This window comes from Notothenia rossii (genome assembly GCF_949606895.1).
Source record: "Notothenia rossii genome assembly, chromosome: 1".
NCBI classification, from domain to species: Eukaryota; Metazoa; Chordata; class Actinopteri; order Perciformes; family Nototheniidae; genus Notothenia; species Notothenia rossii.
The window spans coordinates 59586563-59600619 of NC_136912.1; the positions used below are offsets into that span (position 1 = coordinate 59586563).

A 14057-nucleotide genomic window follows, 5' to 3' on the forward strand; every position below is an offset into this window, starting at 1 on the left:
AGCAGATTGCAAACAACCTAAGCCTCCTAAGACCCAAGCTGTTTTTTTATATGCATTTTTTATTTCTCTTTACTATTTGGGCTTATTGGAGCCTGATAAGTATAACAAATAAGTATCATCTTTTGACATGATGTACTTTTAGAGAAAAATGATGTCCACATATGTGGACACCCGTTCTGAATTTCCATAAAACACATTAAAGTCACCTTTTTGTAATAGAGTGAAAAACTCTTTTATTTCCACCTTGAACACAGCAGTTTTTTCCTGGCTGCTTTTGCATGTATTAATAACTTATACACACATAATTTTGCATGTTTTGCAACATGTTTTGAACATCTGAGAGTAAAAACAACATGAAAACACTGCATTTTTGCTCCTTTTGGACTGTCACAACTACAGTACGGCTAATTTAAAATGCTATAAACAGTTGCAGGAAGACATCATATGCCTGAAACAAAATATAAAACATTCAAAGCATTTTGCATTGTCATTGTTCTAATAATGGTATCTAATAATACCAGGCTACTATTGTATGTGTTTTGAACATCATTGTGAAAAAACTAAACAACATGAAAAAACAAAAACATTTTTGCCCCCTTTGGACAGTCACAGTTACAGTATGGCTTATGTGAAATGTTACATTGGTCATGTAAAATAAATAAATAGGAATGCTCTTTTCTTTAGGAACATGTACACACCTATGTGTGAAAGGTTGTGTAACAGTTGCGATCGCCTTGCAAGCACAAGAACACTTTGCAGGTCACACAACGCACTCGGGTTCTTCCAGTGCAGCCTGCTACCCTGCAGCGCGCCGTGTTCTTCAGGCTGATCATCTCTGGGAGATGGGCATTCGCCCTCCTGCAGACCGAGACATGGGGCACTGCCGTCACAGGACGTTTCTTCCCTTGATTTGAGTTGTCTTCTTCCTCTGACTGTTCAGAGAGGTCTGCATCGCTTCCTTGACCGTGATGCTGGGCCAAGAGGGTCGTAGCCATTTCCGTACGGAACTCAAGGAACTGCATGATGCTCTTCTTTGGTGCAGCACATATTGCGAGGTCTTTGCGGTAGAGCAGCCAGCTGTTGGCTAAAGCCAGATCCGTGAAGTGCATTAGCATCCGCATCGTCCACTTCTTAGTACGGGTGCTCATGCGATAGTATCGCATCTATTGATCAAATCAACTCCACCCATCTTGAGGTTGTACTCACGGACAATGCTTGGTCGCGAGACAGTCACATATTGTTTCAATTTCTTGTCCCAGCGCTGGCAGGTGTCTTCAGGCTCTGTGCCATGAACAACAGACATCATCAATACTGGTTTGTTGTCGTACCACTTCACTACACACAACTTTCCGTCTTCAGTGGAAAGTTCTGATGAGGTACCTCTTCCTGTGTTTTTCATGGTTTTGTCAGAGGGTAGCTTCTCCTTCGCGCCAGCGAGTCGGTTCTTCATTATTGTACCAGTAATGTACATCTCCTTCTTCATCATTTGTTCCACACCTCGGATGCTTGTGAAGAACCGGTCACAATACACTTTCATGCCACGATGCAGAGTTTGACACAGACGAGCCAAGACTAAGACTCCCAACCCCAGGCCCACCTCTTCTTCTTTGACCTGCTCAAGCAGTGCACCTTTACCTTGATACAGATCAAAGTCCAGCACAATGCAATCTGCTGTAGCACAAACGCAGTTCTTGATGCCAACTGGGTTTGGCTTCATTGTCAGATATCGTCTGCATGGACAGGCTCCTGTGAAAGGAATCATCTGCTCATCAATAGATGCGCATTCAGGTCAATTCTGAGACTTGCAGCCTTGCAGAATCCGATCCAGAAAAGGCCTCACCTTCCAGAATGTGTCCCTCTTCCTCAGATCTTCTGGCACATCATCACCAATTAGCACTTTTATTGATCCCCTCAGTCTGAAGAATCTGTCGCGCGTGAATCTGTCAGTGATGGCTGTGATTCTCAAGGCTTTGGACCAGTACATCCTGATTGTTGGGTATCGGATGCAGGACATCAAAATACAGGCACCAAAGAAGTGGTAAACCTCATCTACAGAGGTGTTGAGTGGGTACCCACTCCTAGACAGTGACATAGCATTAGAGCAATCTGAAATCATTTTCATCAAATCTCTATCTATATACTGTTCAAAATAGTTTAGCGGGGTCCATCCATTTCTGTCAAGCTCAGTGTCGTCCTCATGCTCAAACTGGGCAAGGTCTGGCGTCAATGGAGTAGCCCTACAGCGCAACCCACGTCCTGCACAACCAGAATCAGAATAAAAATAGTACTTATTGCAAAGTAAGTTACATATATTTACCCATGCAAGCAATTCACTGAGGTGTATTGGTGCATAACGTAGTTGAATCTAAGTGGACGTTTATATGAAATTTGAAGATTTACCCTCAAGGCATGCTAAAATAATAACAATTACCTTTATTGTGCTGTCCCTGAGTGCTTGGTCCTGGTGTTGGCTCTTCCAAGTCATCATCTGAGCGATCAGCCTCGATCTGCTGAGTTTGACGGTGCCATCTGGGAGTGCGGGATGAACCTGTATCTGTCCCTGTCCCTGAACCTGTCAACAAGTGTTGTAAATAAGCATTTTGCTTCCTATCCTTCACCTAGCCCTGAGGCCCTGCCTAAAATAAACAAATATCCACTGGGTCTTGGCTAACCATTATTTGCACCACGGAGACATTTACGTCCTCTGCTGTGCTCAGTGGGCTGAGGAATGGGGTCCTCATCATCACTGCTTTCATCCTCATCCTCACTGCTGCTGCTTTGCTCCTGTGGTGGGGGTTGATAATTGGCATCCAGGATGGGATCATCGTTGTCAGACAAGTCTTCCAAATATGAGTTGTCTTCATCAATTAACCCAAGTCGCTCCAATGCTCTTTGCACAGAAAAACGCTCTGGAAATACAAACATGAAAAAATCAAATACAAACCAATGTCATTTATATATGTATGTATTTATGTATTTCTTTGTTATTTATTTCACTGGGACAATGTACAGCTTTTCAACTGCACCAGAGTTAGCTATAAACAACTCTAGCTATTATCTATAGCAGGGGTCTCCAACCTTTTTCTAACCGGGAGCTACTTTTGAAAAAAGAAAGTGGCCAAGAGCTACTCATGTTATTTTATATAGATTTCAGTGCACATATCACATTCGTGACTCAAGAGCAGAAACATTAACATTAACATGAATAAACTTGACTTTCTCATGAAGAGAAAAAAAGACAAATAATCACCATGCAATACTGAGTTCTGCTTTAACATCAATAACTACAGTAAACAGTTTTACAGATAAGAGTGCAAAGTTCCTAATTGTAATAATAACATTTCTAGCTCTATAATTTAAATTATTTCAAGCATTTCACAAATTTGTTTCACATGTAAAAGGGGAATATGGCTTGTGCTTTTCTCAACTTGCATCAAGCAAACATATGTCTTCAAACATTCAGTCTGTCACTGCATTGTTGTCTTTCTCCTGACTCAGCTAATGTGACACCTGGCACTGCATAGCATCCACCAGAGCACTGTACTGGGGTGTGTATCCTGACAAATTCACTCTGATTGAGTCATTGAGGTGTTCATCAGTAAGTCTTGTCCTGAATTTGGATTTGATAAAGTTCATATCAGAGAATGCTGATTCACAGCGATATGTTGACCCAAATAAGCAGGACAGTTTCAGTGCAGCAGTTTGAATGTTTTTGAATTTCTCTGGGTCCAATAGCTTCCAGAAATCTTTGTCCATCTGATGTGCTTTCAGCTGAATGTCATTCTGGAGATTGATTATCTCCAGCTCCAACTCTGAAGCACTGAGACTGAAAAGCCTGGCCAGTTGCTCAGACATGTCAGTAACATCCACGATGTTGAATGGGTTAGCAAGGAAACTTGCACAGGGCTCAAGCTGTTTAAAGTCAAGAAGCCTGTCCTCAAATTCCTGCCCAAGCTTAGTTAAGCAGTCACAGTACTTTGATAAGTCAAGAAAGCCAGCAGCAGCTTTATTCTCCTGCAGTACTTTTTGAACAGAGGGGAAATGATGCAATTTATTTCCCTTTACTTGCTGGAGATATAGACACAGATTTGCTTTAAAGGCCTTTACAGCACTAATCATGTCACATACTGTTTTGCCATTGCCTTGTAGCTGGAGGTTAAGCTGGTTTAATTTTCCTGTCAGATCAGTCAAAAAGGCCAGGTAAAGTACCCAACCAGCATCAGATAAGATGGAGGTGTCCTCCCCCCTCTCTTCCATGAAGAGCTTTACCTCATTCAGCAAGGAGAGGAAGCGCTGTAGGATTTTCCCTCTACTCAACCACCTCACCTCAGCATGGAGAAGGAGATCTCCATATTCAGCTGACAGTTCCTCAAGAAAAACTTTGAAGCTCCTGTGTTGCTTTGCCTTCGCTCGGATAGAGTTTATTATTTGTATCACAGGTTTCATGACGTGATTGAAGTCCATAACTTTGGCACAAAGTGCTTCTTGGTGAATGATGCAATGGTAACTCAGGAAACGTGGGAAATATGGATCTGACTTACAATTTGCGATAAAACCGTTGTGGCGACCTCTCCTAGCCGGGGCTCCATCAGTTGTTATGGATACAAGCTTCTCCATTTGCACGCCTTTATTTATGAAATAATTCTTAATAGAATTATACACGTCCAAACCTCTTGTTGTTGTTTTGAGTGGAAGCAGTGTCAGAAATTCCTCTTTCGCCGTAAAATCCTCAAACACCATCCGGATTAACACAGACAGCTGAGCTGTGTCGCTCGCATCCACCGACTCGTCGCACTGTATGGAGAACCACTTGCACCTGACCATGTCCCGCTCCAACTGTCCCATGGCATCCACTGACAGCGCCGACACTCTCCTCGCCACAGTGTTGTTTCCCAGTTGCACATCGTCAATGGCAGACATTATCTCCGACTTGCTCTTGTGGTCTCTGAACAAAGTCTCTGCCATAACAGACATCGCTCCCTTAAGAACACCGCCATCAGTGAAAGCTTTTTTGTTCTTTGCCAAATACTGAGCGACTCGGAACGATGCTTCTGTAGCTAGGCTAGCTTTCTTGGCAGGCTTCGTGAACAATGACTGCTGCCTTTGTAGCGTAGCTTTTAATTGTTGTACCTTCTCAACGCGAAGGCAACTGCCGGCGGGATACTCCTTTGAAAAGTTTTCGTGAAGTTTTGTGAAGTGCCGCTCGACATTTCCCTTCTTCCCCACCGCAACACTCGAGCCACAAATTAAACACACACACTTGTCTTTGATGCTCGTAAATAAAAATTCATGTTCCCACTCGTCATGAAAGTAGTATATTTTAGATTTCTTCTTTGACGGACCTTCCTCAGTTGTCATGACTGCATCTTACATCTCTTTTTCTCTATCTTTCTTACTCTCAAAATATACTACATAAATAAATATGTCTCAACATGTCAACTGCACTTTAGCGCCCTCTGGTGAGCTACTCGGAAAACCTCCGCGAGCTACTGGTAGCTCGCGATCGACGTGTTGGCAACCCCTGATCTATAGCAATGCACATTTGTACTAGCACAGCGGTTTTCAAAGTGTGAGGCACGCCTCCCCTGGAGGGCGCCAGAGAGCTTCAGGGGAGGCGCAGCGTGAGACACAAAAGAACGAGAAAAAGACGAGTAAAGTGACACTTGCCCACTTGTGGCTGTCTGTGGAGACCGAGCTCCCCCACCTCGCCAAAAAGGCTGTAAAAGTGCTCATTCCCTTCACCTCCACCTACCTGTGTGAGTGCAGGTTTTCCGCATTGACTTTGATCAAAAGCAAGTACCGGTCAAGGCTGCAGCCAGAGGATGATCTGCGTTTATTCCTCTGTGCATCAAAGACGCAGACTCATTGTTCCCACTAAAGTAGGGCTGAGTGTAATAAGGAGGCAAAGTTGACGTTCAGCGTGTTACCGGGAGCATATAAGGATTTATCCACCATGTTGAAAATGTTAAAAAAAATATGTCTTGAGAACACGGCGTGCGGAAATATACGGGTCGTGCTGCAGCTAGATGTGCCTGTCCTCTGTAAGAAGGTGTCGGCGACTGACATGCAAGGAAGAACGGCTGTCCACAGGCTGTTCCAACTTTAACAACTGTATTAACTTCCAGGGTAGTGAATTGAACATGCAATTGTAATTGGGTTTGTGGTATATTTTCATGCACGGACACGCATGTTCCACAACACACAAACTGAACAACACTAAATTTTCCGATGGCTACCAGCGTCCTTGCGATCTTGTCATAATAACAAGTGCACGTTACTGATTCAATATGGTTGAGACCATTCGGGCTTATTCTAGAGGGGTGAAAGGAATAGTCCAAGTAGTGGGGGAGTTTTATACAATATGTTTAAAACATAAAAATAAAAAGGTTTAAAAAAGTTATTGTTTAATGTTTTAAGGAGGTGACGTTACTCAGCCAATCAAATCGGTGCATTCAGCACGATAGATTCAAACACACACAGAGACACGACGAGAGGAGAGAAACAGTCGGAGTAATTTCAAATGGCGGAAGGTAGACAGCGAAAACAGAGCATTTAATTACATTTTCTCTTACTGGACCTCTTTGAAATGCAATTGAATACCCCTGCATTATTGCAACAACAACAATAATAATAATAATAACAGCAATAATAATTGGGAGGGGGGGCGCGGCTGTTCTTATGTTCTCTGAGGGGAGGCTCACCTACGCACACTTTGAAAACCCCTGTACTAGCATATTAACATTTTCAACCCAACTAATTTATGTATGTATGTATGTAGTTATTTAATTGTTATTTATTTAATTGGGACAATATACAGCTTTTTAGCTGCACCAGAGTTAGCTATAAGCTATTTTACTTGTGCACATTTTTTACTAACATATTAGCATTTTCGACCAACCTAAGTCCCTATGTACACTTACGTGTACATCATGTTTAGCGGCATACCAAATTGTTATTTTTACACTTTTTTTGTCAAATTTGCATGTCATGACAAACATACAATGCTTTGATAAATATCTAAATCAGAAAAAGCCTTGAAATATGATAGGACTTCTTACCTTGTCGAGGTTTGTATTTGGAGCTGCCACTTGAATTATTCCTTGTTTTTGCCGCCATTTTGAATTTTTACCGTAGTGTGTTGTACTCTTCTGATACCACCAGATGGCAGTATAAGTGCCCACATACGTGGTCATGAGGCCCCAGTTCAGCAGAATTAACGACTGTGGTCATAGGACCAAAAATTTGATGTCCACACATGTGTACGCCAGGCCCTAGGAGGTTTTAAGGTGCATACCGCCACCTACTGAACTCGTCATGAAGTGGTTTGTGGCCTGCCAGTAAACCCAACGCAGAAGAAGAAGAAGTGACGTCAGCGGCTCATTTGTGTAATCTTCCCTCAGGGAACTTATTCCGGTGTGACCGCGATCTGTAGGCTACTTAGTGCCCTGGGGTATTAAGTGCCGCGGCACGTGCCGGGGTCTAAGCACAGCAAAGTACTCTGTGTGAACGCGGCTATTGAGAAAGAAGCAAAGAGAACTGCAAACAAAAACCTATGTTAAAACAAAGAAAAAAGAATTATAGTTTACATCAGGGGTCGGCAACTCCTGGCACGCGTGCCAGCATTGGCACGCGGCACCGTAACCAGTGGCACACTAGGAATAAGTGGAATAAGTGTGCAAAATATTGAAATGGTATTTTCCGATCCTGAACGAGACCGCCGCCAGAGCGCGTCTCCCCGTTACCTGCAGAAGGAAGCCATGCATGGAACGCAGCCCCGCTCTCTTTATCTCCAGGTGACTTTCTGCCGCTTTCCTCCGTGGTGCAGTGCTGATCGTTTCACCACAGAGGAATAAAGCACTTCACTAATTGCAGTACCCATAAGGAGCTGTACAAATGCAGCAGTTTTTGCGTGGCTGTGTATTTAGTTGAAAGCCCAGTGGCGATCTGCTCATCTGTTATCGAAATAATACGCTACAAAGGGGCGGACTGGCCATCTGTGTGTTGAACTTTCTTGTCGGCTCCCAGACCGTAGTCGAGGAGGGCAGAATCAAGAAGCTTCAGGTTCAATAACCAACTTTAACTTAAATGACTGGAGAGAGGCGAGCTCTTCTTGGGAGGCCGTTGCATTTATTTAGCTGTTCTTCTGTTTCACAAAATACATCACAGACCTCTGTTTTTCCGCTTCCTCGTTTCACTTCCATGAGCCTAATATCCTAACATGTGTGCTCTGGAGAATCACAGAACGGACGATCGTCCTTATTATTATGCAGTTTAAACCAATTATTTAAAGGTATTTGTTAAATTCGGCATCATGTAAGTTGCGCTGACAGGTCCACACACTGCTTCCCCGCCCTCCTGCTGATAGTTCACGAGCGTCCAACACCTCAACCCCCCCCCCCCCACTCCCGTTGATAATTCTCGATCGTTGACACCTATGGTTGGCACGCTGATAACTTTTTTTTTTTTTAAATGGCACTTCATAACAAAAAGGTTGCCGACCCCTGGTTTACATGATTACAGAAATGATTTGTTTGCAATTTATAGTTTTACTTTTTAAATTAAATTAATTTAGCTTGACTCAGTTTTTTTTCTCTTAAACTCTTAGTTTTGCTTGATTCTGAGAAAGTGTTGCTTTATCTTTATGAAACTAATCTAATCCAATAGAGCTAAAACGCAAGGAAGGGACGCGAGTGAGGGAAAGGAGGAGGTGAAATATTCAATTGAGATGAACCTAGGGGCTTGATCGGGGCTTGACCCACGTCGCTCAAAACGGTTTAATAGGCACACTGTAGACACTAATTAGAAGAACACAGACTAAAACAGCAATGTACAGACGAATCAGATGATTAAACATGATCGTAAAATATATTTTAAGATGGTTGTTTTTGTAATTATTATTTTAATACTTTCTGCTGACACTAGGTGGGGCTGTACCCCACCTGCCCCTAATGACCAGTCAGTTATTATATAAAGAATAACTGTCTTATTTTAAATTAAAATAACAGGAAGAGCTTCATGGTGATTTCTAATAGTTGTGTCATCCATTGTTCTTAATTCATCTTTTATGAAAAGTAAAAAAGCTAACAGGAACGGAGCATTAGTATCTAAAACATTTTATTTTTGAAAAAAGGCATTTGTTTTCTTATTTAGTGTCTTAGTAGAGAACCGCAGTGACGCGTCGTAAAACCCGGAAGTAAGTTAGCATTTTTGGCACTTCCGGTTCCTTCCTCAAAAAGCAATGCATTTTTTTCCATAGGGTTTTGGAAAATAGCTCGAAATAAGGTCTGTGGTTGACACAAATTTAAGAGGTAATTGACGTTTTGTTCTACGACATTAAATACATCAGCAGTGACCCCACTGGGGATTTTTGAAGAGTTTACGTGTCTGAAAAACGATGGTTGTTACCGAATGGCTGAATAGGACTACAGAAATTGTCGAGGCCGTTGTACGTCATTACGCCGAACACGTAAACACTCCCGCTAAGTTTGTTTTCCCCTGTGTTCTGCTTAAAAGCAAGTACCTGCCTATCTTTAGTATCTGTATATCTATATCTGACCATTAGAATCTGTATTTTTGAAATTGTCGTTTTTAACAGCGTAGTTTTACAAATGATAGAATAATTAATTACCAGTGTTTTCCAATTTTACTCGGCAGTTCGTTTCGTTGGCTAACGTTAGCTAAAGCTAGCGCTACTAGTTAGCTACGCAATGGTTTGTTGCTTTGCTCCGGTGTTACAGTATAAGTTGAGTCATGACAACTGGCGACATTCTATTATTTTCGTCATAGGAATCCGGGGCGTGTACATTGAGGACCCATTGTTGACTTACCAGGAAAGAAACATCGTTTGTCGTTTACGTTCATCTTTTGCTATATCTGCCTTCCTAAGATCACTTTGCTGCACATTCAGTACTCGTATGTGAGGTTGTGGGTGAGAGTCCGATATCGTGACGCTTACAGGGAGGTATCGAACATTACAAAGTAGGTGACTGTGTGGATGCCTGTTCAAAACATTGCAAACTTCAATAAATCATTTAAATTATATATTTGTGTCCGACTTTCATTTGTTCATCGTTCTTAATGTGATGTATAGTAGCTTTGATAGCTGTCCATACCTTCAGACAGCCTAAAAGTAAAACACAAGTGGTTTATTCACAGCCCGAACGCTCATCGAGATGACTGGATCAGTCATGAAACTTGTGATCAGCTCCGATTAAATTGTGATATCAATTCTGTAGCTAACCTCCAGGGAGCACGTTTATTTTATGAAATACCTGTATCCCTCTCATCACAACAAGACTCTACACCAGCGATACTCAACCCGCGGCTCGCGAGCCGCATGCGGCTCTTTTAAGACTAACTGCGGCTCTTTTAAGTCCCACTTAAAAAATAAAAAATAAAAAAAAAATCTTTGAAAAACGAAAAACAAAGTCAGAAGAATTCATCAACATTTCATTATCACTCACAAGTCACACATCAGTCGTCGCCCCTCCCCCTCTGAATAGCCAATCAAATATTATGTCAGGTTTCGCGCTCTGATTGTTTCGCGCGAGATAATTGCTACGTCACACTGGGAAAACTATACAGCACTATGCAAAAATGGCTACGACTAAACGGAAATATGAAGAGGAATATCGAACATTTAAAGAGGACTGGGAACTGGAGTTTTTCTTCGTCTCCACCGGTTCGGGAAAATGCACCTGCCTGCTTTGTGACAACATCATTTCACAATTTAAAAGGTCCAATTTGCAGCGCCATCACGACACAAAACACCCGAAGTTTAGTACCGACTTTCCGAAAGGTGGAGAGCTGAGGGCGGAAAAGCTGGCTAGACTCAAACAGAACCGAACTGCTCAAAAAAACTTTTTCCACACTAATACGAGTGAAAGAGCGACAGAGGCATCCTACAAAATCACACATGAACTGATGAAAAAGATGAAGCCATATACTGATGGAGAAATGGTGAAGGACTGCATAGGCCTACTGCTGGCTTGTTCAACGTTGTTTCCTGAGAAAAAAGACCTGGAACGAGAGGCCAAAAAAATGCAACTGTCGGATTCTACTGTAGCTAGGAGGGCATCAGACATTTCAGAGAACATTGCACATACTCTTAAGGACAAACTGTCATCCGCTGAGTTTGTCAGCCTTGCAATGGACGAAAGCTTGGATGTTAATGACACGCCACAATTACTAATCTTTATCCGGGCGGTCAACAGTAAGCTTGACATTACAGAGGAACTGCTTGACATGGTTTCACTGAAAAATGGAACAACGGGCATTGAAATAAAAAACGCTGTGCTGGAAACATTACAGAAGTTTAACATTGGCCCAGAAAAAATCACAGCATTCACGACAGATGGCGCACCGGCGATGCTTGGTAAGAGGAACGGAGCCGTGGCCTTGCTGAAAGAGACGCTTAAAAACGGCGGGGTTGCTGCTGAGGGTATTTTCTCATACCATTGTATTGTGCATCAACAAGCCTTGTTTGCTAAGTTCAAATGTCTGAATGAAGTGATGGCAAATGTAATCGAAGTGGTTAATTATATCAGGGCCCGTGCAAGAAACCACTTAAATTTTAAACTGCTGTGTGAGGAGTTTGACACTCACTATGGAGATTTGGTGTTACACACCGAGATCAGATGGCTGTCTAAAGGACGTATGCTTGCACATTTAATGGACTTGATTGAACCCCTGAAAGCCTTCATTGTCGGCCAAGGGGAGACTTCCCGATTTTCCTTTTTGGATGATAAAGAGTGGGTGCTGTCTGTTGCGTTCCTGTGTGACATTACGCACCACTTGAACAAACTTAATCTCAAGATGCAGGGAAGAAACAAGACCGTGTATGAGCTCTACGCGGCTGTCAAAGTATTTTCTGACAAACTGGATGTACTCGACCAAAGTGTCCGTGGTTCTGATTACCGTTTCTTCCCCACCGTGCAGAAAGTGATGGCGAGGCATGCAGACGCTCTCCTGACCTGTCAATCTCAATTCTGTGAGGTGCTAACTGAGCTCAAGCAAAACTACACATCCAGATTCCACGACTTCAAGGACCATAGCAATATTTTTCTACTTGTGAAAAACCCATTCCTGATTGAAGTCAATGAAATGAAGCAAATAAGCGACCAGCTCGGACTTGTGCAGCTTCAAATGGAGTTCGTGGAGTTAAAGAGCTCAGATGAACTTCAGCGTCAATTTCGGATTACAGATGTCGTGGACTTTTGGAAACTGGTGGGGCATCTACCAAATATCTCCAGACTGGCAAGACGCATCATCTCAATGTTTCCGTCCACATACCGGTGTGAAGCAGCATTCTCTGCGCTCACAAAAATAAAATGTCGCAACCGAAACAGATTGAGTCTGCAGCACACAACAGAGGCCCTCCGGATCGCCGTTTCCAGCGCAGAGCCCGACTTCAAATCACTTGTGCGGCAGAAGGAGTGTCAGAAATCACATTGAGTGTGAAGTAAGGCAGGGCCGTGGGAAGTAGGGGTGCTGAGGGTGCTGCAGCACCCCCTGGTGGAGGACATGGGATCTGCACTTCCACAATACAAAAAAAACGAATTTTCAGCCTTGATGTAACAGCATTCATAATTAAGTAAAGATAACACCCATTTCACCCCGGTTACATTTTCCATTTGCCCTGTACGATGGGCGCTGTATGTGATGGAAGTGGAGGATGTTGGCTTAGCAGGCGCCCGCAGCTCACAGCCAAAGTGAGAGAGATAGAGAGAGGGGATACCGCGGTACCGGCGGGGATTGTTGTTAGCTTCTGCTGCGCTAACAGATATAAGAAGCTCTTTCTACAATAATGTGGAGGGAGAGTCCTCTCCTGTCAGACTGAGAGGCTCAGTGAGGTAAAGGACTCTGAGGGTTTAGATAGTTCACTTTAGTCTAAGTTATCTCAGTGGGTCTCAAACGTTTTGATCACAATTTATGTAAACAAATATTTCCAAGGCACACCTTTATAATTATTAGGATAAATAAAAACAGGTTTGAAATCATTCCAATGTATACTATAGGACAGTAAACCAAAAATATCGTTTAAAACTGGAGAGATTTTAAAATATACATAAATAAATAAATGTTAACTAGTAAAATAAGATATGAATGAACCACACAAATAAAATAAGTTACATGTATTTGTTATTGGCTATGGTAGGTTATTGGAAATGTTCACATACCTACTTATTTTATTAATAAAATGCAAACCGATCTTTTTCATATGGGTGTTTAGAGTTGTACCCCCTAGATCAGTTTCTAGTAATTGGGCGCACAAAGTGCACCAGATTGAAGCATTTTACTTTAAAATGGTAAAAAAATCTTCCCGGGGAGTACCCCGGACCCCCCTAGAGGTTGTGAAGTCCACCCCCCAATTAAAACATGTTATAATACTAAATACATTTGAAGCCTTGTTATATAAGCTGTCCACCATGTCAATATGTTTCTCTGTTTGTAGCTTTTGTAGAGGTTTTTCATTACCAGCTAAAATCTTGCCTATAGGGCAGCACATTGGTCAGAACCACTCCTGGTGTGATCCCCACAGCACCCCCCATTTGAAACATGTTCCCACGGCTATGAAGTAAGGTCAACATTACTCTTCTGACAACCCCTGCTGTGTATAATCTGCTGTTATATGGACTGTGATTATCAGTAAACATGCTGTCTGTTATCTGTTGTTTTGTGTGTTTTGTGGTTGCAGTGAAAATAAGAAATCACAGTTATTGCACTGTACATTATGCTTTTCATTCTTAAGTAACATATTACTATTATCCATATTCTCAAATGCATAAAGGTTTCAGGGAGGAAAGGAGCGTTTTTGGATTGTGGCTCTTGCAAAAATATTTTTTCGTCAATGTGGCTCCTGATTAGGACAAGGTTGAGTACCACTGCTCTACACTGTGCAGGAAAAACAATTACATACATGAAAATAACCTTGATGCATGGGAATCAAACACACAAACTATCTTCCGTGGCTATACTGATATGTCACAGTAACGGTAAACCACAGAAAAGTAAGTCCACAAGTTGAATACATATAATACGGTAGTTCTATTATGCCT

At 42.3% G+C, this 14057-nt stretch overlaps 1 protein-coding gene across 2 annotated transcripts; it reads right to left on the reverse strand.

Moving 5' to 3' along the window:
• Window positions 1–240: 240 nt before the first annotated feature.
• Window positions 241–9987, reverse strand: LOC307044522 (uncharacterized protein). 2 transcript variants are annotated; one of them, XM_079689831.1, is made up of 4 exons: window positions 9828–9987; window positions 2673–2909; window positions 2432–2572; window positions 241–2256 (listed from the first exon to the last, which is right to left on the reverse strand). In XM_079689831.1, the coding sequence occupies exons 1-4, from the start codon at window positions 9859–9861 to the stop codon at window positions 1790–1792; spliced, it is 879 nt and encodes a 292-aa protein (XP_079545957.1). In that variant the 5' UTR covers window positions 9862–9987; the 3' UTR covers window positions 241–1789. The 2 variants fall into 2 exon arrangements, with proteins under 2 accessions (XP_079545957.1, XP_079545956.1); XM_079689830.1 differs by lacking the exon at window positions 9828–9987 and adding an exon at window positions 7059–7237.
• Window positions 9988–14057: the final 4070 nt, after the last annotated feature.